The sequence below is a fragment of the Astatotilapia calliptera genome, chromosome 2 (genome assembly GCF_900246225.1).
Source record: "Astatotilapia calliptera chromosome 2, fAstCal1.2, whole genome shotgun sequence".
Classification (NCBI taxonomy): domain Eukaryota; kingdom Metazoa; phylum Chordata; class Actinopteri; order Cichliformes; family Cichlidae; genus Astatotilapia; species Astatotilapia calliptera.
The window spans coordinates 25614954-25635823 of NC_039303.1; the positions used below are offsets into that span (position 1 = coordinate 25614954).

Sequence of the window (20870 nt, forward strand, 5' to 3'; positions counted from 1 at the left end):
GCATCACCAGAGCTTAGATGAATGTACAGTTCAAGGTAGCTTTTGTGCCTTTTTTTTTTTTTTTTAAATGCACAATCACAATTCAAGTTTTCAGAGGTTTCTTCTTGAGCAATGACACCAACTGTACCAAACTCTTCAGTCCAACTTGAGGCAAGGAGATGATCAGCTGCAGTAATGCGATTTAAGTGTTGTAGAGCGAACTAAACCAGCAACTGTATGCAAGATTAAATAAAACCAATCATAAACGAGAATGCCTTAATCACAAATTCGGTGTGACCTTATCTACTGGAGCTTTAAAGACAACGTGACTTGCTTTAGACGAGGCATACTCAAAGGAACGGAGTTTAAAAAAAACAAACAAAAAACAAGACAATGGGCACGACTGGAGCAAAGGTCGAACAACAGCTTCAATCATTTTATGGCAGCGCCAGTAATAACCAACCATTCCTGTCTAAGACCTGCATCTCTGGTAAATACTGAGGTGATGTGGCGTAGATACGCTCGGCAATATATTTATAGTGCGGCATGTAGAGGGAGGCAGGAACAGGCTGTTTAACCCAGCTCAGGTCTTTTATGGTCCACCCACCATTTCAGTTGGATGCGCCCTCACAGAGGTGTCTAACCATGACTGGGATCGGTGAGTTCTGCTGCAGAATCACTTTATTTGTGTAGCTTGTCACACGTATTGCTTCTTCTGGGCATGCGAGGCGAGGTCTTTGGCTTTCTCTTTAGCAGCCAGCGCCGTCTCTCTCGCCCTCTCTGTAGCCGTCTCCGCTAAAGTTCTCGATGGAGTTTCACCTACACGGGGACAAAACACAGCTCTTCATTGGATTCATCCAGGTTTTCGTGCCTAAGCAGCTAACACTTCCAATTATTACTATAATCAGTTTTCCACATTCATGAAAAAAGCAACAGTCACCTTATTTTAGAAGAATATGCAGTTCCATGCACGAATTACTGATGTTATTATATTATGCTGCTCAGAAAAAAATGAATAAATAAAAAGGGAGACACTTGATCACCACAGTTTAACACAGAGTCAGTTAAACTTAAGAGATATCCATCTGTCCTATTAGGAAGCATCAACCACTGACTCCATTTAACCTGCTTTGGGATAAATAAAAGCGACAACAGGTAAAGTGGGAGGCAAAGAGAAGGCAACCATCAAAAAGAGAATACTTCTGCAAGACGATGACCACAGACCATTGTTCTCACCTTTCCCCCAACTGATTTTTCTCTAACTTTACGTTTTCTTTGTGTCACTAGTCACTACTGATACAATAGCTGCAATCCATTCAGCATATACAGGTAGTTCAGTTCCTCCAGTATTCCAGCCATACATGCCATTGCAAGAAGGGTTGCTGTGTCTCCCAGGGCCATCCACCCCAGTAGCAGCCCCACTATGTGACTCTGTGTGAGGGGGAACATGTGGAGGGCTGCCAGAGCCCTAAAGAATGAGCTCCAGAGGGCTACACGTGTTAACCTCGATGCTTCCATCAGAAACAGACTCCATGAAAATGGCATAAAGTCCCAGTGTCTTTAAGTGGGACCTGTGCCAGCAGAACAATGCTATACAGCCTCCGATAGTGCCAATTCTCTTCAAAGGACGCAAACTGACACGGAGTCCATGTGACAAGCATAAAGGTGTCTGGAGATGCTGGGAAGCACTATGTCGCCTGCCGCTCACAATTCTAGTGTTCTCCAGGAAATGCCACTCCAGCAGCACAGTGTTGGTGTGTGAGCACAAATCCTGCTAAAGGACGTTGGGCTCCAATCCTCATGTGTTACACTGAGGCGATCAAGTGTTCCCTTAATTTTTTTGAGCAGTTTGAACCGATTTGGAAAACCCATATTAGCATCAGCCACAAACTTACAATAGGAATAAAATGGGAATAAGAACCAAGAATAATTTACCTTGCATTTTGGCAAGCACATACTCGAAGCCTTTCATGGTTTTTGTCACACCGGTCTTGAATCTTGCGAGCCCAAATTCCTGGAAGGTGAAAAACAAAGTTATAAAAGATGCATGAGGCATAACAACACATGACTCACATCCTCATATATGGGCTGTCAACAACTACTGTAATTCTCTGTCATAAGTCATTTACTACTTCAGGTCCTGGCCGACAGCTTCAGCTGCTCAGCTGTTGCATCTTAACACTGTATTATGTTTCTAAATACAGAACAAATGCAAGGTGGGCGAGTGTTACTCTCGGTCACCCCCGGCTACTTTCCCTCAGCTGTTATGTAGCGCAGCACTCTGCTTTACTCCACTGACCTGAATAGCTCTAGAGAGCCCGTAGACATTGGAGGAGACCCAAGCTTCTCTCTTAATCTCGGTCCAGCTGCCATTCTCAGGGTTAATTCTGTAGTGACACCGCTCTTCTACAGACTGTCAGCGAGAAAAAACAAAAGCAAAATGAGCCAAAGGTGCCACTTTGTGCACTGCTGATGAATGCTGCTTAAGGCACACAAACGCCAATGTACCATTAGGCGAGCGTGGCTGATGTTCCACGTGAGCGTGGTCATGGTCCTTTTCTGAGGGTCCACGATGGAGTCCTCGATGATGTACGCCGAGCTGGCCATGTGCTTTGGAAGGTAGCGCTCCATCCAGCGAGGGGCACGGCTAGTTTTGGTCAAAAGACGCCTGGAAATGAGGCAGTTGGTTGGGGTAACCTCTCGGAAAATTATATCTTCAGTCAAGACATGGTTACTGTGAAAGAAGAAGAAGAAGAAGAAGGACGGATGGATTATGATGACGTGAAACCTGGATTATTTAGGTTTATGATCCTGAAAAATCTCTATTTTTGCTTCAGTTCAATAAGAATTTACCGTTTTTAATCCACACAACAGTTCAAAATCGAAATATATTACATTTAAACATTCTATGAAACAGTGACAAACACAGAAATACTAAAGTAGACACTGTATTTTTAGCTTGACAAGAACTATTAAGCTTCAATTAAATGGACAAACTGATGATTCAATTAAAAGCACAACTAACATTTGCTTTCACACTCATTGTGACTTGATTACGGTGATTTTTTTCCCCCTTTATTACCCGAATGGTAGTTCGGCTGGTAAAAATGGCAGAATGATGAAGAAACTGAGCTATTTAGAAACTGCTTGGTCCCCTAAAGTATTATTATTATTATTTTTATCTCCATTAAATTTTTTATGCGAACAATCTTCAGCAGAAAATTGGCAAAATAAAGTCAAAACTATGCGTTTCCTGAAAATGATTTTCCAGGATCTTCCACTTAACCATCTCAGTAGGTGAATGCTAAAATGTAATCTAATCATGTTGTTCTTGTAATGTAAAACTAAAAAGAGATGTAAAAAGAATCTTGTTCACTGAAGTAACAACAACAAAAATGTTCTTAATAATAAAAATAAATAGACTTTAGATAAAAACAAAAATGAACCAAGTGGAAAAAATGCCGTGGGAATACACAAACCGTCCTATGAATCAGCAGAACAAGCACGAGGAAGTGTTGGTGAATACTCTTACCGAGTCTGGGAGATATACCTGACTGTAAGTCACATGACTTCTCTGAGCGTTGCGTTTGTAAAACATAATGTCTCAAAAGTTGTCTCATAAGAAACTAAAGTGAAACACAATTCATTGATCATCACACCATGACACAGTCTCATATTTATGCTAAAAAAAATGTTTAAACTGGAGTGTTTACTGAACATTTGGATACATAAAATGTGTTTTTAATTTTATCTTTTTTTTTTCTATATCGCTATATCGGTTTGTTTATCTTAAACAAAAACATATGAAGGGGAAGTTTAAAAAAAAAAAAAAAAAAAATCACACTGATGATGTCGCATTCTTAAAACACTTGGCATTTAAGCGTAAAGATTAGGAAAACTATGATAATGCAGACTATATTCCATCCCTGTGTCTTTGTCTCCTTTTTTCTCCCTTCCCCCAACTAGCATGGCAGTGGAGTCTGGACCTGTTAGTCTCTTCCTGTTAAAATGGAGTTCTTCCACCCCACAGTCATCTAGTGCTTACAGAAAGAGGCGATCAGCTGGGTTTGGGACGTTGACTCTAAAATTGTAGGCTCTTCACATTGCAAGGTGACTTTTTGTTGCCTTATTGGGTGCAGTTTACAGTCCATTAAAAAAATATTACAGGCTATAAGAAAGATGTTTGATACGAATGCGTATCCACACATAAACCCCTCACCTCACCTGTAAGGGTTGGGATATCGTTGCCAGAAAGCAACACAGACTTGGTCCCAGGTGTTTTTTAGCAGACCTGCACAGCAGAAATATTTCACCATTGTTCCCTTGGTTTACCCTGCAAACACACAGAACAAACAGAGTGATAGTTAGCCAGATGTGTTCAGATAATTTTCAGATGCCACATCAGGACGAAGCCGTAAATAGCGGTGTCAATGTGATAAAACAACTCAGCGATGACAACCCTTATGTTCCAAAATAAATCCAAGCCATTGGTATTTTCAGCTACAACAACAGGTGTCAAGTTCAATAAACACCTGAAGGTAAACACTATAGCGTTACCTTTAACACCTTTTTACCTCACAACTCCAGCTGTGTCCAACTGTGTCTCGTCGCGTGACTGACAACAAACAATGTAAGCCTCATTAAGACCGCAGACTGTGACATATTTCAACAACGAGAGGCCTAACGTGAGATAAAACACTGCTATCCTGTTTTATCACGTCCGCACTCTTTAGCTTCCCCTTTAGCATAGCCTAGCATGAGGCAAGCCACATGAATGAATGGCACAGCGTACCCCAGAAAATTCTACTACTGACATTCAATAAACACATTTTTTAGGGTCAGCTCAGATGAAAAGGCGATTACCTGCACGGCGATACCATTTACAAAATGAGAATTTGCATTTTACGCTCCCATCGGGAAGAATTTCACCGCGGATAAAGTCCGAAAATCATGTCAAACGTAACTGGAGCAAAAAAGGAAGGTCAAACGAGACGCTATATCCGGTTAGGTGGGGCGTGTGCAAGGCCTGCTTGGGACACTAGAGGGCAGCAGGTGACCGCGCAAGACACTACAGAAGAGTCTCAAAACTTTCTGTCTGAACTTTATAATGACGTGTGAGGGGGAATTTTAATGTAACCCTGTCAGCTCTCAACAACTGGAACTGGCATCTTTAGGACTCCCTGAACAAATATGCATCCCAGAATCCCAAATAATGTGTTCCTGTTTAAAAAAGAAGTGTCCACACGTCCACCGTAATGGTGTGTGATGCAATGGATACAAGCTGAGTGCTGTTCTGCTGGTTGCACTGATAGCACTCACAGCTCTCATAATAATTTAGAGGACTAAAAAGGGATATAGGTCAAACAAGGGAATAAAACAGCAATGTGGGTGTCAGGAGCCAGTAATGCCAGAGCAATAGGCATTTTCTCTGCTGTATAATGAATCACAATGTGTAGGCCATATACAAATGCTTCACTGGAATCACTTGACCCACTTATTTTTTTTTCTTTTTTAAAATAAACAAAAAAATATGTGAAAGACTCATAAACGTGTGACTTGTACTAAAAAAGATCTCCTATTCACCTCTTTTAATTTTCACATGGATATTTCATCAGTCGGGCTTACCATACATGTGTGGAGTCCCTGCATGCTGCCAATGTTCAGTACATTTTCAAACTATGTCACAGAAGAATATAACAGCCATTTACTTGACTTACTTATATTTATCCAAACCTGGATCTCTTTATTTGACAAGGACATGCAAAACATAGTTTCTCCCCATAGTCAGATCAGGTCCAGGATTTGCATGTGTAATAGGGGCTCATTATGTCTACCAAGAGGTGCTGCGGTTGATTAATATTCCTGTTCATTAAACAGTCAACAAAGGGCACTTTATCAGCACTGCAATAAATGTAGAATCACACATTCTGACTTCTTCCAAAAGCGTTTCTTATTTCTAAGAAATCTGCGAAGCAGCTGGCTGCATTTTGTGCTAAAGACATCAATAATACGCTGCTCTCGCTCTCGCTCTACAGAGTCCCATTCCTCTGGAAACAGGGTCCTGCTGCTTCATCCAATCAGGAACAGCTGGTTGCCAGGTGAGGACAATTAACTTCCTGTTTGGACAGTAATATATCGATCGCCTCCTCTGGATTCCTTGAACTAGGGTTGAATGTTACGCTGCCAGAACACTTATAATTAATCCAGAATGTAGCAGTTGGATTAATTAGCTGAAAACCATCCAGATATTTTTTGAGCAGACATCAAGTAGAAAAAACAAAACAGGTGTGAAAAATGAAACTCTCACTGTCACAGTAATAACAGTCTTCCCTTAAGACTGTCATAAATTTGGACATGACAAACGAAAGAGAGCTCCTCATTTTACACGAGAACACATTATACACTGTACCTAGTTAAATAACACCTAAGTAAACACCTTAAACACATTTCTTAATAGTTGTTTTTACTAGTGCTGTTAGCAAAGGAAAAAGAACTTCACATGAAGCAATTTGCATGCAAAGCTTTGGGTCTTCTCCAGTGACACAGATACTCAAGATCAAACCATTAAAGTAAAAAAAAAGGCTACTTTTTGAAAGACAAACTCCAACGGAGCAGAGGGGCGCGCATACGTTCATATACTACAGATGCCTTGAAACGTGCAAATCAAGTCACACAGCAGTGGGAGGGTGTCCGCCGTTACGGCCGTTCAGAGTCATCCTCCTCAAGGAGCGAGTCCTGAATGAGCCTTCCAGGTGGAAAGTATCCGGCTTGTCTTCGCACCGGAACACCATGAGGAAGCCATTCCTGTAGTTTTTATTCATCCATCCGTACAGGAGAGGGTTGGTAAAAGTTGAACACATAGCCACAATGTGGAACACGGTGTATATTAGTTTATACTCCTCGAGCCTGAGCACCAGGTCCAGGTCGATGGCCAGCTGAAAGGCATGGAAGGGCAGCCAGCAGATGGCAAACACCACCACCACAAGCGCCAGCATCTTTGTGGTCTTTTTGCGGCGGTTGACGCTGTCATTGCGGCTTGATGGGCTGATGTGATTTCTCAGTTTGACCCAGATGCAGATGTAGGCGTAACTGATGATGGCTAGAGGAATGATATACTGCAGGAGGAGCATTGAGAGGCTGAAGATGAGCCCATCCCTGCTGGTCACTTGGGGCCACTTTTCAGTGCAGACGGGAAAGCGCTGGTTGATCGACGGGATCTCTTCGTAGCGGAACTCTCTGAAGATGGCGAGGGGTGCTGCCAGGACAGCAGACACAGTCCAGGTGAATGCCATGATGAGGAAGCTCGAGTGCCACGTGAGCCGCATTCCGAGGTGGAACACGATGCAGCGATAGCGCTCCAGAGCTATGACAGTCATGGTGAGGATGGATACGTGCACACTCAGAGCCTGGGCAAAGGGCACCATGTGGCACAACACAGCCCCAAATGTCCACTCTTCTAGAAGAGTGTAAACCAGCGTGAAGGGCAAACAGAAGGTGTTCACGAGAAGGTCTGCCAGGGCCAGGTTAGCTATGAAGAAGTTGGTGACTGTTCGCATGTTTCTGTAGCGAACTATCATGTAGATGACGAGAGCATTGCCCAGCAGCCCCAGCAGGATGATAAGCGAGTAAGCTGTGATCAGGCTGATCTGGACTCCAAGGTGCTTGATGATGTCAGTGTGGTATCCAGGCTGGTGCAAGCCCATGCTGTCGTTAAGCAGAAACAAGGGATCGGTTTCTCCAGCCTCGTCTTCTCCCGTGCTGTTGGATATGTCCGGTGGGCTCATTTTGGAAGATGCTAGATCAAGGCTGACTTTACACCTGAGCAGAGAAAATAGAAAATAACTGTTTAAGAGAATATCCCATCAGAGGTTTCTCATCACGCCTGATCAACATTTCTTGAACTCTTACCTCCAGGATGTACATCAATTAAGCCCTCACAGACTTCTCATGCACACTGGCGTTTACACACCACTCTGTATTTAAATATTAGTTATTATTCATCTCTGTCTCTCTTCCAAGGCATGTTTTTTGCCCTGTCTTTCTCCCCTCACCACAAAGCGGTAACGGCTCCCTGAGTCTGGTTCTGCTGAGATATTGTCCTCTTATAAGGGAGTTTTTCCTTCCCACTGTCAAAAAGTGCTTTCTCAGAGGGGGTTGTCTGGCTGCTGGGGTTTTTCTGTATTATTGTAGACTCTTTACCTTACAATGCTAAGAATTTTCTAAATAAAATAAGTCAAATTGAATTGGATACTGGCAGTACAACTATGGGAATCTGAACATTAGAGCTCTTTGATCAAGTGTCGAGGTGTGTTACTCTTCTATCCATTTGTTTCGTGTCTTTTATACGCTGTAATACCTTCTGTCACTCACAGAAGTGAACTGCAGACATTCCTGTCAGTGTATTAGGACAGACAAGTGGCATTATTAGTGATGCATTGTACTTCAAACCATGTTTTTTATTTTCAGGGTGTTTTCCATGCTCTGCACTGCAAGAGAGCTAAAATCCAACTTTCTTAAAAAACATGGCTCCACAGTTATTTCTTTGTTCCCTTTACATCACCTGCAAATACCACTCTGATATTAAAGAGATGTAGTGTTTAACCAAAAGATAATGAAACAATTTAGTAGATATGAGACGCCTCTAATTCGTACGGCCTCATTATTAGAACACTTGTCCACGACTGTGTTGAGGAGGTAGATGTTCTGAAAAAGTAAGAAAATTAAACATGAATTTTAATGAATAGATCGACAGTTAGAATCAACTGAAGAACAGCTTGCTTTGTAGCAGCTTCTTGAAAGCCCTATGCAAAAATAGAACCAGATATCACGAGCTATTTACTGTGGAATATTGTCTGGGCTGTGCAAAAGAAAACACAAAAAAACCCTCTAAGAGACATGAAAACCTGTACTATTAGAAAGAATAAAGAAAACATGATGGAGGAAGCAGTGAGATCAAGAGTGAGCCAGTTCAAAGCTGCATCATTAGAGTTGCAGGCAGGTTGCATGCATAGTCTGAATCTTATAAAGGGAACATTGTGTTTTTGTGCTTAACATTAAACAACCTTTCATAAGTAAAAATATTCTGTAGTTCATCATCTAGTCATTTATGGCAGTTTACCTGTGTACAGCCAAGAGCCGCTGCTGAGTGCAGACAGTGCATGTTGTAATGACATGTATAACTACAGCTGCAGCTTGGCTCTTAAAGGATAAAAGCCAAGTCTCATCCTTATTAGGCAAATGCATGTAAATTGCATTATGTTATGTTAACCACAGTAAGATGCTTTGAGGAAATCCATTTCCTAGGGATTCTCAATCATAAAACCTGGACCTGCCCTTATGGGCCTGATTAAGCTTTGCAATTTTTATTGATTTTTATTTTTATTTTTTTTTTTGTGGCCATCACTTAATGCTTAAAGTTTTCTGAGACAAACCAGGTCACCCTTTAGTGAGAGGTCATGTCTTTGGTGACAGACACTCCTTGATTTCTCGGGGGATCCAGCCTATTTCCTGAGAACCACTAGAAAGACTATCTTTCACTGACATCATCGCTTTTTCCACGATTTTACTAAAACAGTAAAACAGTGAAGCCAATGGCATTTGGAAGTATTGTGTTCTCGCCCATAATGTTACGGTTAAACTAAAGGTATTGCATTGCAGATGTGTCGTGTCTCCAAGCTCCTGCACAATTCCCTGATATTTGAAACCATTCATACGTGTCGGTTCCTTGAAATATTAGCGGTGAAGAGAAAACAGAGACTCTTCGGACATCGGACAAAATAATCTATAGTTGACTGATTTGTAAGATGCCTCGAAATCCATATGTAGGGATCACCGAAGATGTGATCATGGTGCTACAACAGGTGTTGCAGTGCCAGTAACCCGAGGAACATGAAAACCCTGCCTTAACCTGCCTGGTACACACCGCTGCACCAGGCAGGTTAAGCCATGCACTTTATAAACCATTATTTACCCTTTTTTGTTCAATGATAGGAACCTTGTGCCACTACACCTGCTCGATCAAACATCCTCAGCACAACCTGATTCAATTCAAGCTAACTCTACATATTACTACCAAATAATAACGAGGCGATTTATTTCTAATTGAGTGTGCATCGGTGCGTAATTTGTGCCAATTTGTTCAACTTACTCAGCAGTGCGCATTCAAACATCTCCAACTGAGCTCTGAGAGATTAGTTAACCGACTTGACAGGTGCAAAACGTCTCTCTCCAACGCAAAGAGTCTCAGGTACGCAGTCTGGACTCTTTTCATCCAGCACGTTTTCTTTTATCCAAATTACGCACATTTCATAGTTCTATCAGCTACAGGTTACGCTGTCACAAAAGAGCAGAGAAATCATGTCTTGCACCTCAAAGGGGGAGTCCATGTATGTCCCACAACTATAGCTTCGCAATATCCATTTTAAGTCTATCCACACATTAATCGACTCACCTGTCCCCCTATATCTCCTTTGTGCAAACGTGTCTTCACCGGAGAGTGTCATGAAACAAGTGGGAAAAAATCTCGAAGCTCCTCCCAGCGTGCAGCGCCTGGTGCGCATCTTGTGGCTCCAGTACTGTTTTGTGTGTTCCTGTCAGGTTTACAGGGTGCAGTGTAAGCCTCCACATCTGTGCCAGCCTGCCAGAGACAGAGACTGGAGATCTGCGCAGGGTTTGCGCTTTGCAAATCACACTTTTTTTGGTAATGTTTTCATTTATTTTATTTACTTTCACCAGGCAAAGAAATCAAATAAAACACCATAAAGCATCCTTTAAAGTGCCAAAGCACACTCAGTCTACGTCACTGGGTTTTCCAAATTCATCTCCATTTGTTATTTCATTTATTTCCTGCCAAGTATTCCGTTTTTCCCCTCCTCGAAGCTTTGCCCTTGTTCATGTGTACAATATTTGATGAACTTTGGAACAAAACATGGCTTTAAAGCAGATAATTTAAATGGCTGTATATTTGATTCTCGGGATCACTGTCTCAACTGATCTAATTTCTTTAATGAAAAACATTTAAAGTGCAGCTTAACGCAATTTTCGTGTTGCTTTGCAGAGAGCCATTGTTAAGCTAACTGTCATATTGAGTTGATTAGCCCGGAAAACAATACAAGACAACAAGGAGCCTCTCGTGGGCTTTTTTCCCCTGTGAGCTCCCACGATACCTAAAATAGATAAAAGTTCATGCTGATGGCACAGAAAGTCACTAAACTGTAGTCCCTTTGACCCTGCAGTGTCGTGGGAGATGTCAGTCAATATTTTAGTATTCAGAGTGTGTCATTTACCTGGATTATTTTCTATTGGGAGGGGCGCGGGGGGGGGGGGGGGGGGGGGGGGGGGGGGATGGTGACTTTATTGTGCCTGGAGCAATTCCCTCTGTAACAAGATGACAGTAAATAGTCATCTGGGACAAAAATTACTTTTTGTTTTGATTTGGCCAGTTTTTGAGGAACTTCAAAAGCAAAGTGAAACGCAAAAAGCAACAAAGATCACAAGGTCCCTAGAAATAAATGGGATTAAAAGACTTTAAAAATGCCCTGAATTTATTTTTTTTACTGTACTTTCAACCTACATGATTGTTTGAAAGGAATTCACCTGATCAGAATCTTAATAGGATCCTTGAACCTCTTTGGTTTTAGTTTGTGGCAGAATAATTTGATGCACCAATTATCTCAGCACCGGAGATTATACTTGATTGGCTCTTTCTCTTTCTCTCTTCCACTTCTTTTGCTTCCAATTAAAAGAGCCATCCACCAGCCTCCCCATGCCTGGGTCACTCAGCCAGTGTTGAGAGTTTTCTCAGGCTGCTGTGTCATTGATTCACCTGGAAGGGCTCAAATTAATCTTCATAAAAGTGGTTAGTGAGCTATTTGGGACTGAGAATGGTTGAGATTCACTTCTTGTCTCTAGCTCACAAACTGTGGGTGTCCTCGCAACTTGTTTGTCTGTCTTTCTGTGTAATTAACCCAAGCTAAGAAATCCCTTTTGTGCTTTTTTCCCCCTTTTCCTTTTGTTATTTCCTACCGGGGATACACACTTGACAGATGGTAACCGTACAATGCGGATTAGACCATTTAGTCATTTGATTTTAGATATTGATTTTAAAGGATACTTTCCTTTTGAAGCTTGCAGATTGGATTCCTCAGAGAAATATTTGTGTGGGATGTTCCAGTCGTTCCTGCTGGTGAACTTTTCTTTTATAAAGGACTTGGTCAACATGTCCAAGAAGGCAGAAGTGGTCCTGTATCTCCCCTATTAAACTGAAATTTAATAGCCACATTCCTTGCAAGCACGCCTGGAGCTAACATTAATGACACCGAGGTCGTATCCTTGGTAATGTTTCAGAGAGTTTGGAGGTTTTTAGCAACTTGTGACAGACTGTAGATTTTTGCAATAGTGGATATCAAGCAAATTTCATTATAATTCCACAAACCATCCACTCATTTTACACACTGAGTTCAGTTCACTTATCGCAGCGAGTAATGTAAAATCTTTTGTATAACGTCTTTTGTGGCTCCGGAGGAACCTTTCAGAAATCTAAACAAATAGCTATCTACGGAATCTAAGGAGCTTGGAAAGAAAAGCGACCGGACTTCTATAACTTTCTTGAAGACGTTTCACCTCTCATGCAAGAAGCTTTTTCAGTTCTAACACCAACTGATGGAGAGTCCCAGGTGTTTAAGCCCTAGTGGAAGTTGTCTCTTAAGAGGACCCTCTTAAGGCACAACTCCCACTAGGGTGAAACGTGGGCAAAACTGTTATGGGGGCCTGACCTTTACATGAGACTAGAGTCCAATCCTATTTTATTAGATGTTTGCTTTACTACTATTCATGGAGATTTAATAGTCATTTATAAGGGATTTGTTCCATCAGAATTATATCTGATGGAGGATGAATGGACAGATATATCTGTGCAAATGACCTAGAAATAACACACTTTAATCTATTTTTTACAGTAAAAGTAAAAAGATGCAACTTGACTGTCTTTTCGGAATCAATATTAGATCCAGTATTCTTAGTCTTAGTCTTAGTCCTTCCCTGCGTTTGCAACAGACATTGGAGGAAGTGAAAAAGGTAGATTGAAAATAAATATTGGTCGACTGGCAAAGGTGCTGGAGACATTCCTCTGAGATTTTGGTCAATATTGACATGATAGCATCCCAATTGCTGCAGATTTGTCTGGTACACATCCATGACGTAAATCTCTCTTTCCACCCCAACCCAAAGGTGAGCTGTCGGACTGAGATGTGCTGAATGTGGAAGCCATTTGAATACAGAGACCCCATTCAAGAAACCACTTTGAGCTAATTTGAGAGTTTCACTGGAAACGGCTTTCAGAAGATGGGTACACTGTGATCATAAAATGATGGATATGGTTATCAACAACAATCAAGCAGGTGTGGTGTATAAATCATGATCTGGTACTTAAAGGGCCCAATGTTTGCCGAGAAAATATCACCAACAGTACCCTGAACATTTGATACAAGCAAGGATGGAGCCATGCTTTTATGTGGTTTTCCATATTCTAACCATGCTTGCCTAATGTACCAGCAAAATCAAGACTCATCAGAATCTTTCTGATCTTTTATTGCCCATTTCTGGGGCGTCTGTGTGAATTCTAGCCTGAATTTCCTGTTAAGTGGTCATTTGAGTTAATATTACTTTCCTATCAGCTTTATGCAGTGTGGTTATTCTTCTCCGACCTTTAGTATCGACAAAACCCAGAAAACTGCAACTCACTGCATATTTTCAGTTTTTCAGACCATTTTCTGTAAACCCTAGACATGGTTTTGTAGGAAATTCCCAGTCAATCAGCAGATCTGTCTGGCACCAATACCCATTTCTCAATGAAATCCCCTTTCTTCCCCATTCTGATGCTTACTTTGAACTTCAGCAGGTCGCCTTGACCTTGTCTGTATGCCTATAAATGCACTGAATTGCTGCCACGTGATTGGCTGATTAGATATTTGTATTAATGAGCAGTTGAACGTGTGTACCTAATAAAATGACCAGTTAGTGTATATCGAAAATTGCTGACAAAACTCGTTGCCATCTGCTGTTCACCGTCAAACACACTGACCAATCAAACGCAGGCTTGTGGCGCGCGCATGCGCAGAATATAAGACTATTTGTTCCCAAACAGCAGCAGCAGCAGGGAGTAGAGAGCAGAGGGGCGAACTTTGACGTATTCGGTTTTGAATTTCTCCGAACAACAGACCACGTAAGTTCATCAAAGTATTCATTATGTGACGATTATAGTCACTTTATTGAAGTTCCGAAATGTCTTTTGTTTCTTATTGTTTTGTAGAGGCTGCTACACGTAGCTAAACGCTAACTGGCTCCAGGCAGTTAAGAGCAAACACGCTACCTGAGTAAACACTGCCTTCACAATACAAATCACAAGCTAGCTCGCAAGCCCCGTGATATAGCACCTGATTTCTACTGCTGAGCACCATCAAGTAGGTGCTTAGTGCTAGTATTAAGATGTTTGCACTGCTTTGTTATCAGTGATGGACTTCAGACTGTAGCTGCACACTCTGCTGTGTTTGAAGGTGAACTATTTGTTTTTCCTTTCATTTGTTGGCAGCTGACAGAAAAATCGAAGCTATCTCCTTGTAAAGTATTTGCAGAAGTGGATTGGTAATCTTTTCTGTTTGCCTTCAGACGTTTTGCTTTCACTTCCTGTGAAGGGATCTCAAAGAGGACAGCACCCTTCATCATGGCTGCTGCTGCTGCTGCTGCTGTTCAGTCCACCAGAGGCAGTCTGAGAGAGGACCTGACATGTGCCATATGCTGTGATCTGTTCCGAGAGCCTGTCATGTTGGCCTGCATGCACCATTTCTGCAAATCTTGCATATCCAGGTACTGGAGAGGAACGCAGGGGCCTGTCACCTGCCCACAATGCCGCAAGGAGTTCAGCTCCAAGCAGTTTCAAACTAACTACCTTGTGGCAGCCATGGTGGAGAAGGTCCGTGCCACTACCTCGGATGCTTACACCAAGAACCTAGAGGTTTGTATTTCAGTCTCACTTCATGTTTAACTGTCGTGCTGGCGGTTTTCCAGACAGTTTCTTTGGGTCAGCAAGAAATAAAGTCTTCTGCGATGTTATACAAATAACCTTGTGCTCTTAAGTAGACCGATCAATAGTAATTGACCAGCAAGTAACATCTGGGTTCAATACAGTTATAATTCATGCTTCAGTCCGCGTCCACGTTTGTTTTATTGTTGTTCTGCCCTCAGCCTACCTTATTTGAATTTCTCAGACCAAAGTTCACTCTTCACTCACCCTTATGATACTTTGTATAACAGGTTATGCAACTTAAGCACAGCAGAGGCATTAATATACACTGACAGAATAATAAAAACACTTGTAAGGTTTTTTGTTTGTTTGTTTTGCTGGTTTTAGCACAGACAAAAAAATCCTTTTCCACTTTTCCTAAGAGAACAGATAAGAAATTGATCTGTCGAGCAAATATAAGGCTCGAGGCCTCAGCTGGTTTCTTTCACTTAACATAAAAAGTACAGGTACTTCTAAGGATTCCCGATTGACAAATTAACTTGTCAACTTGTCCCCTTTTTTTTTTTTTTTTTTTTTTTTTTTTTTTTTGTTGCTTTTGTTTTTTGGAAACCATACAAAACATAAAAAGCTAAAGTAACAAACCACAGACCACGGCAGCATCAGCCACTGGTTTGTAAAGTCACCTGAATTTTAGAATGTATTTATTTAATTATTTTTTTAGGCCAAAAGACACCACATGTGAACAAACTACTTGATTACTAAATTATCGGCTGTGTGCCTGTGTCGGCTGCGTAGGTCCATTGCGTGCGCATAGATGCGTGCAAATGGAGCGCAGGCCTCCCTTGAGCTGTTACACCAGCTAACAGCATAATAACCCATAATATTGGTAAGATAACATAACACAAACATGGTTGAGAACTCCAGCTCAGTGATTCCAATTAGGTAATGCGGCTCACACCCTTTATAATTCTGACTTTACATACCTTAACATGTGTTTCAGGCTATAAACATTTAAGCCAGTTTTTTTCCATAATAATGATCCCATTTCATATTAGTTTGAACTTCAGCTTAATCTAAGCTTTATCACTATTATTAGCCAATGTCAGCTATTTGCTGATTGATGACTATCAGCATTAATAACAGCTGATTTATCTGATTTTTAAATCACAAAATATCAGTATTGGTCTTAAAAACCTATATTGGGTTGGCTCTAATTAAGATGGCACAGTCATGTTTGCAGTAAAAATACCTGTATTTGTCAGTTCAGTCTGAAGCAGAGCAGTCAAAAAATTTATAATGTAGCTTATATTTAACAAAAAAGGACATTTTGGCTTCAGTGTATGTTGCTACTGTCTTCATCCTTGGCTGTACATTCTTTAGCTTTCCTGGAAGTCTAGTAGTCGGTACCAGTACCAGCATAATTACCTGATTCTTAAAACTCAATTCAATTCAAATTAAAAAAGAAAAACACAGACGTTACCCTAATCCTTTGACTCAGTGTCATTTCAGAATGACACGAAAATGTTACCAATATATTTGGTTACCAGAAGTGTTAGCATGGTTGCTAAGTATCCTGCTAACGTCACAAGCTCAAGCATTTAACTTTAGACACAGTTGATTTCACAACAGCAATGCTGTTGTGAAATATGAATGTAAGCATATGTAGATGTCTATCTTTTAGCCTCTTCTCTGAAGCATTTCCACACTTGGTGTGAAAGTCAAGATAGCATCGTTTGCATATCCATCCATCCATTCGCTTCCGCTTGTCCTTTTCAGGGTCGCGGGGGGCGCTGGAGCCTATCCCAGCTGTCATAGGGCGAAAGGCGGGGTACACCCTGGACAGGTCGCCAGTCTGTCGCAGGGCCAACACATAGGGACAGACAACCATTCACACTCACATTCACTCGCACATTCACACCTAGTGACAATTTAGATTAATCAATCAATTAACCTATCCCCACAAGCTGTGGGGGACGTTTGCATATCATCTTTTAAAAATGTAGTTCCAACCCTTGGTCATCTACCTCAAGTGCTTCCGTACTCGACTCTTACTACTTTTCTTCGCAAGTCGGGCTGGCACTATTACTGCAACTGCACTAGCCGCCATCTTTGGTGTTGTAGTTTGTAGTTATGCATCCCCATGTTGGTACATACTCTGCAAAAAATGAGTAGTATTCCAGATTTTGCTATTGGGGTTTTTTGTGTAAAGTTTTTTTTTCTTCTTCTGATGACATCACTAGTCCAAACTTTAGACAGGTGTATTTTCGCAGCTTTTATGTTACATATGCAAGTGGATTAAGAACATAATAAAACACAATCAAAATGCTTTTCCATAATGTGGGACCTTTTAAAATGTTGTGTTCTTCCTAGGCTGTGTTTTGTGCTGTAGTTGTACTAGATTCCGTTAGATTGTAATGTATTATGATGTTTCCTCCTCAATACATGCAGAATATAAGAAAAACCTCTGAATGTGATGCAGATCAACTCAACAACAGCACAAAAGCAAAGTTCTCAGATGGGCCTGTGTCTTGAATAGCGTTTACTTCTTGTCGTTAATTATTCCCCCCTTTACTGTTATCGAGTTCCTTCATTCTCTGCATAGTCTCTTTTCTTTAGTGTTCCTATCCCCCACGCTGATTAGATTTGCATACCACTTTGCAGAAACAACTGAAGGAGGCTTTGGAGAGCCACCGCCTGAGGAAGCAGGACTTCATCAACAGCATTCACAGAGACAAAGAAAAGATGAATATTATAAAGGTACGCTCATGTGGGAATCCAAAGGAATGGCAACACTTAAGAAATAAGAACAAGCACGGCCGTCTCTAATGGCTGTTTACAGCATGTTAATGTGCATATTTAGTGGTGCAGAACATGACAAACTGTGCAAAAGCAGGAGCGACGGAAACAAAATGACAAAGTAAGGCAGACAGATGTGGGATAAGAGCTTAAATTTTAGCCGCACACGCTGGGCTGAGATGATGAAAAGGAAATCGTTTCCTTCTTTATGCAGTACTTGTCAGACACATGGAGCTTTTATGCTAATTAGGACTTCATTCCCATCTGTTTGTATCTCTGGAGATGTGTGTTGTTCCGCAAGCTTTTTAGAGCTTTAAGCAAGCAAGCCACGTGTTCGGTAAACGCGTGGCACGACACGGAGAGTCCCGCTCTTATAACGTTAATCATCCCTCTCCCTCGTAGAGTGTCGCGGCAGATCTCCAGGCGCGTGTCAAAAGTGAGTTCCAAGCTCTCCATCAGATCCTGCACGATGAGGAAGCCTGTACGCTGGAGCAGCTGAGGAGGGAGCAGGAGGAGGAGCTGGTGAAAGTCCAGCACCACCTGGAGGTCACGGAGCAGGCAGCGAAGGAGCTGGAGGACAATATAAAAGCGCTGCAGGAGGCCAGCACTGCCACCCAGGACATCGTACTGACTGAGGTGGGAATTGAAAATGATGTGACCCTATTTATATTATTGTCTGATATTATAAAATCATCTAATTGGGAATTAATTATTTTTCACGAACCCGTTTCAAACAAGCTGTTAACGTGACTTTTTTTTTTCCTTCTCATTAGCTCCCAGCACTGAGGTGAGCGTGCATTTCCGTGTTGTGACCAATTAATTGCTCGTGACAGTTTTTGCGCACATTGTGCTCATGTGACATTTACAGTAATTTACGCTGAGAGCAAATGATCCGAACTCTGTGTTCTTTTTGTTTGCACAGACCATGTGCGCAGGTGGATATCGCCCCGGAGTTTGATATAAATGCTTTCAGTAACAAATACCTGGCTCCCTTACAATACATCACATGGAGGAGGATGTTCAAATCTTTGAAACCAGGTAATTTCCCCCCGATGCTTCATTACACACAAAATGACTGGAGCTGAAAACTGGTTCTGAGTCAATAATGGGAGTAATTAAGGGAAAATGAGTGTAGTGTTATGATAAGCTATTGAGGTGGAAACAGGAGTGGCACCATTATCATGCTGTAAAAGGGTTGTTTTGGAGTTTTGTGCGTTAAAAATCTGTCATTTTATCTCCCAATGAATTGTTTCACCCCATAGGTCCCTCCCTGTTAACGTTTGACGTCGATACAGCACACCCGAGCATTCAAGTCTCGAGAGACAAAACCGTAGCGGTCGAATCTAACGTCATGACCCACCACGTGAACCACAACAAGCGCTTCCTTCAGTGCGTCAACATTCTGGCTGCCCAGGGCTTCCAATCGGGTCGACACTACTGGGAGGTAGAAGTGGGCACCAGCCCTAAGTGGGACCTGGGAGTGGCCTTGGAGAATGTCAACAGGCACGCTCGGATCAAGCTGAGCCCGGAAAGCGGCTACTGGACCTTGCGGCTGCGCAACGGGAACGAGTACTCGGTGGGGAAGCAGCCGTGGGAGAGGCTGCGGGTCAGATCTTCCCCGCAGAGGCTCGGGGTTTTCTTGGACTGCGACGAGAGGAGGGTCTCCTTCTACAACGCCGACGACATGAGTCTGCTCTACTCGTTCGCCAACGGGCCGAGGGGCAAGGTGTTCCCCTTCTTTAGCCCGTGCATTACAGACAGCCGCCACAAACCTCAGCCCATAAAGCTCCTCCACTACCCTCCTGCCGCTCTGTCCGGCTGATATCGCTGCAATCAATCAATGCTTTCTCACACAACACGGTTATCAGCCATTATTTGAATGAGCGTGACGTAAACATTCTTTTCACAAATTCTGACTTGATTTTGCCAGATGCTGTTTTCTATCTTAAAAGCTTTAAAATGTTCAGAAAATTGTCTTACTCATCAAAGTAAAAAAAAAAATCCACTTTGTAGTAATCATCGTGCCAAGGCTTATGCACCAATTAGCTTAAATGCAGTATTAAAACGCTGTGCTCTAGCTTAGATGCATCAAATTACATTAATGGCATACTCAGTCTTCAACACATAATGTTTAATAGATGTAGATAAATGACTTTTGCTATGATAATTGGAATAATTGCCAGGTTAGACTCTTTAGACTGACTTGTAAAATCACCAAATTCAGTCAGGGTGAGGTTATTATGCACTTTATTACAAGATTTTGTATGTGATTGTGTAGGAAATAGAAAGGACTCAATCTGTTTATTCGTTTCTATTCATTATGTATGTGTCTAATTTTGAAGCCATGTATCATGAGTTTAATTTTCTTAGTAATTTCCTTTCGTCGTGTATAAAGTGCTTACGCAAATAAACCGAATCACTTTTTCTTCCTCAAACACTGCCTTTGATTCTTTTCTACAACGCCACACGCTGTGGAAGTGCAAACCCAACACAACTTGAAACGATCAAGGATGCTATTAAACATCATCAAAGCAAAGTTCGCAACTGCACACTGCAACTGATGTGAATCCAAAGCTATCCTAACAGGAGACACGGTGGAGGGTTGCTGACTCGCCTGCACCGGAATTTTTTATTTTAATTTTTTTTCTTTAAACGCGTGAGCCATCGCTGACACTTCCACAGCGAAAACAGGCGGGCTTTTGGTTATCTTTGCAAACACACGACAGCACCGACGTCCTGTTTCCTCCCGCCAGGTGAAAGGTCAGATAAACAGAGTGACAGTGGGGTTGCCTGTGGGTCTCCTGGACAGGCCTCAGGGGGCTGCTGAAGCAGGATGCTGCTGCCTGCGCCTCCTGATTGGGAAAGTGGCACAATAAACTAGACCGGTGGGGGAACTGTTTTTCTGCACAGCAGCTACACGGAATATGCATTCATCATGCTTTTATCACACACTTTCTTTTATGTATGTGTTCAGATTTAGCAAAATTGCCGTAAATTATGAAGTAAACCTTTTACATTCTTGTTTTTCTCTTCTTTACAGGTCATTCTGTTTGACTCTGTGGAACACATTTGTGCC

The 20870-nt window shown here is 41.8% G+C and overlaps 3 protein-coding genes across 7 annotated transcripts; 1 reads left to right on the top strand and 2 right to left on the bottom strand.

Annotated features, from left to right (window-relative positions):
- Positions 1–48: 48 nt before the first annotated feature.
- Positions 49–4965, bottom strand: prelid1a (PRELI domain containing 1a). 3 transcript variants are annotated; one of them, XM_026190217.1, is made up of 6 exons: positions 4843–4965; positions 4204–4312; positions 2488–2713; positions 2279–2392; positions 1915–1993; positions 49–798 (listed from the first exon to the last, which is right to left on the bottom strand). In XM_026190217.1, exons 2-6 carry the CDS (start codon positions 4293–4295, stop codon positions 677–679), a joined length of 633 nt encoding a protein of 210 aa, XP_026046002.1. In that variant the 5' UTR covers positions 4296–4312; positions 4843–4965; the 3' UTR covers positions 49–676. The 3 variants fall into 3 exon arrangements, with proteins under 3 accessions (XP_026046002.1, XP_026046012.1, XP_026046020.1); XM_026190227.1 differs by lacking the exon at positions 4843–4965 and adding an exon at positions 4554–4681; XM_026190235.1 differs by lacking the exon at positions 4843–4965 and adding an exon at positions 4537–4681.
- A 602-nt stretch (positions 4966–5567) lies between these two features.
- On the bottom strand, positions 5568–10494 carry npy7r (neuropeptide Y receptor Y7). The gene is made up of 2 exons (XM_026190186.1): positions 10430–10494; positions 5568–7797 (listed from the first exon to the last, which is right to left on the bottom strand). Exon 2 carries the CDS (start codon positions 7761–7763, stop codon positions 6648–6650), a length of 1116 nt encoding a protein of 371 aa, XP_026045971.1. The 5' UTR covers positions 7764–7797; positions 10430–10494; the 3' UTR covers positions 5568–6647.
- Positions 10495–14028: 3534 nt separating this feature from the next.
- On the top strand, positions 14029–20229 carry trim105 (tripartite motif containing 105). 3 transcript variants are annotated; one of them, XM_026190166.1, is made up of 8 exons: positions 14029–14200; positions 14488–14531; positions 14644–14989; positions 17660–17755; positions 18197–18430; positions 18568–18581; positions 18717–18832; positions 19057–20229. In XM_026190166.1, the coding sequence occupies exons 3-8, from the start codon at positions 14699–14701 to the stop codon at positions 19614–19616; spliced, it is 1311 nt and encodes a 436-aa protein (XP_026045951.1). In that variant the 5' UTR covers positions 14029–14200; positions 14488–14531; positions 14644–14698; the 3' UTR covers positions 19617–20229. The 3 variants fall into 3 exon arrangements, with proteins under 3 accessions (XP_026045951.1, XP_026045941.1, XP_026045960.1); XM_026190156.1 differs by lacking the exon at positions 14488–14531; XM_026190175.1 differs by lacking the exon at positions 14488–14531 and having other exon boundaries at positions 14670–14989.
- The last annotated feature ends 641 nt before the right edge of the window (positions 20230–20870 follow it).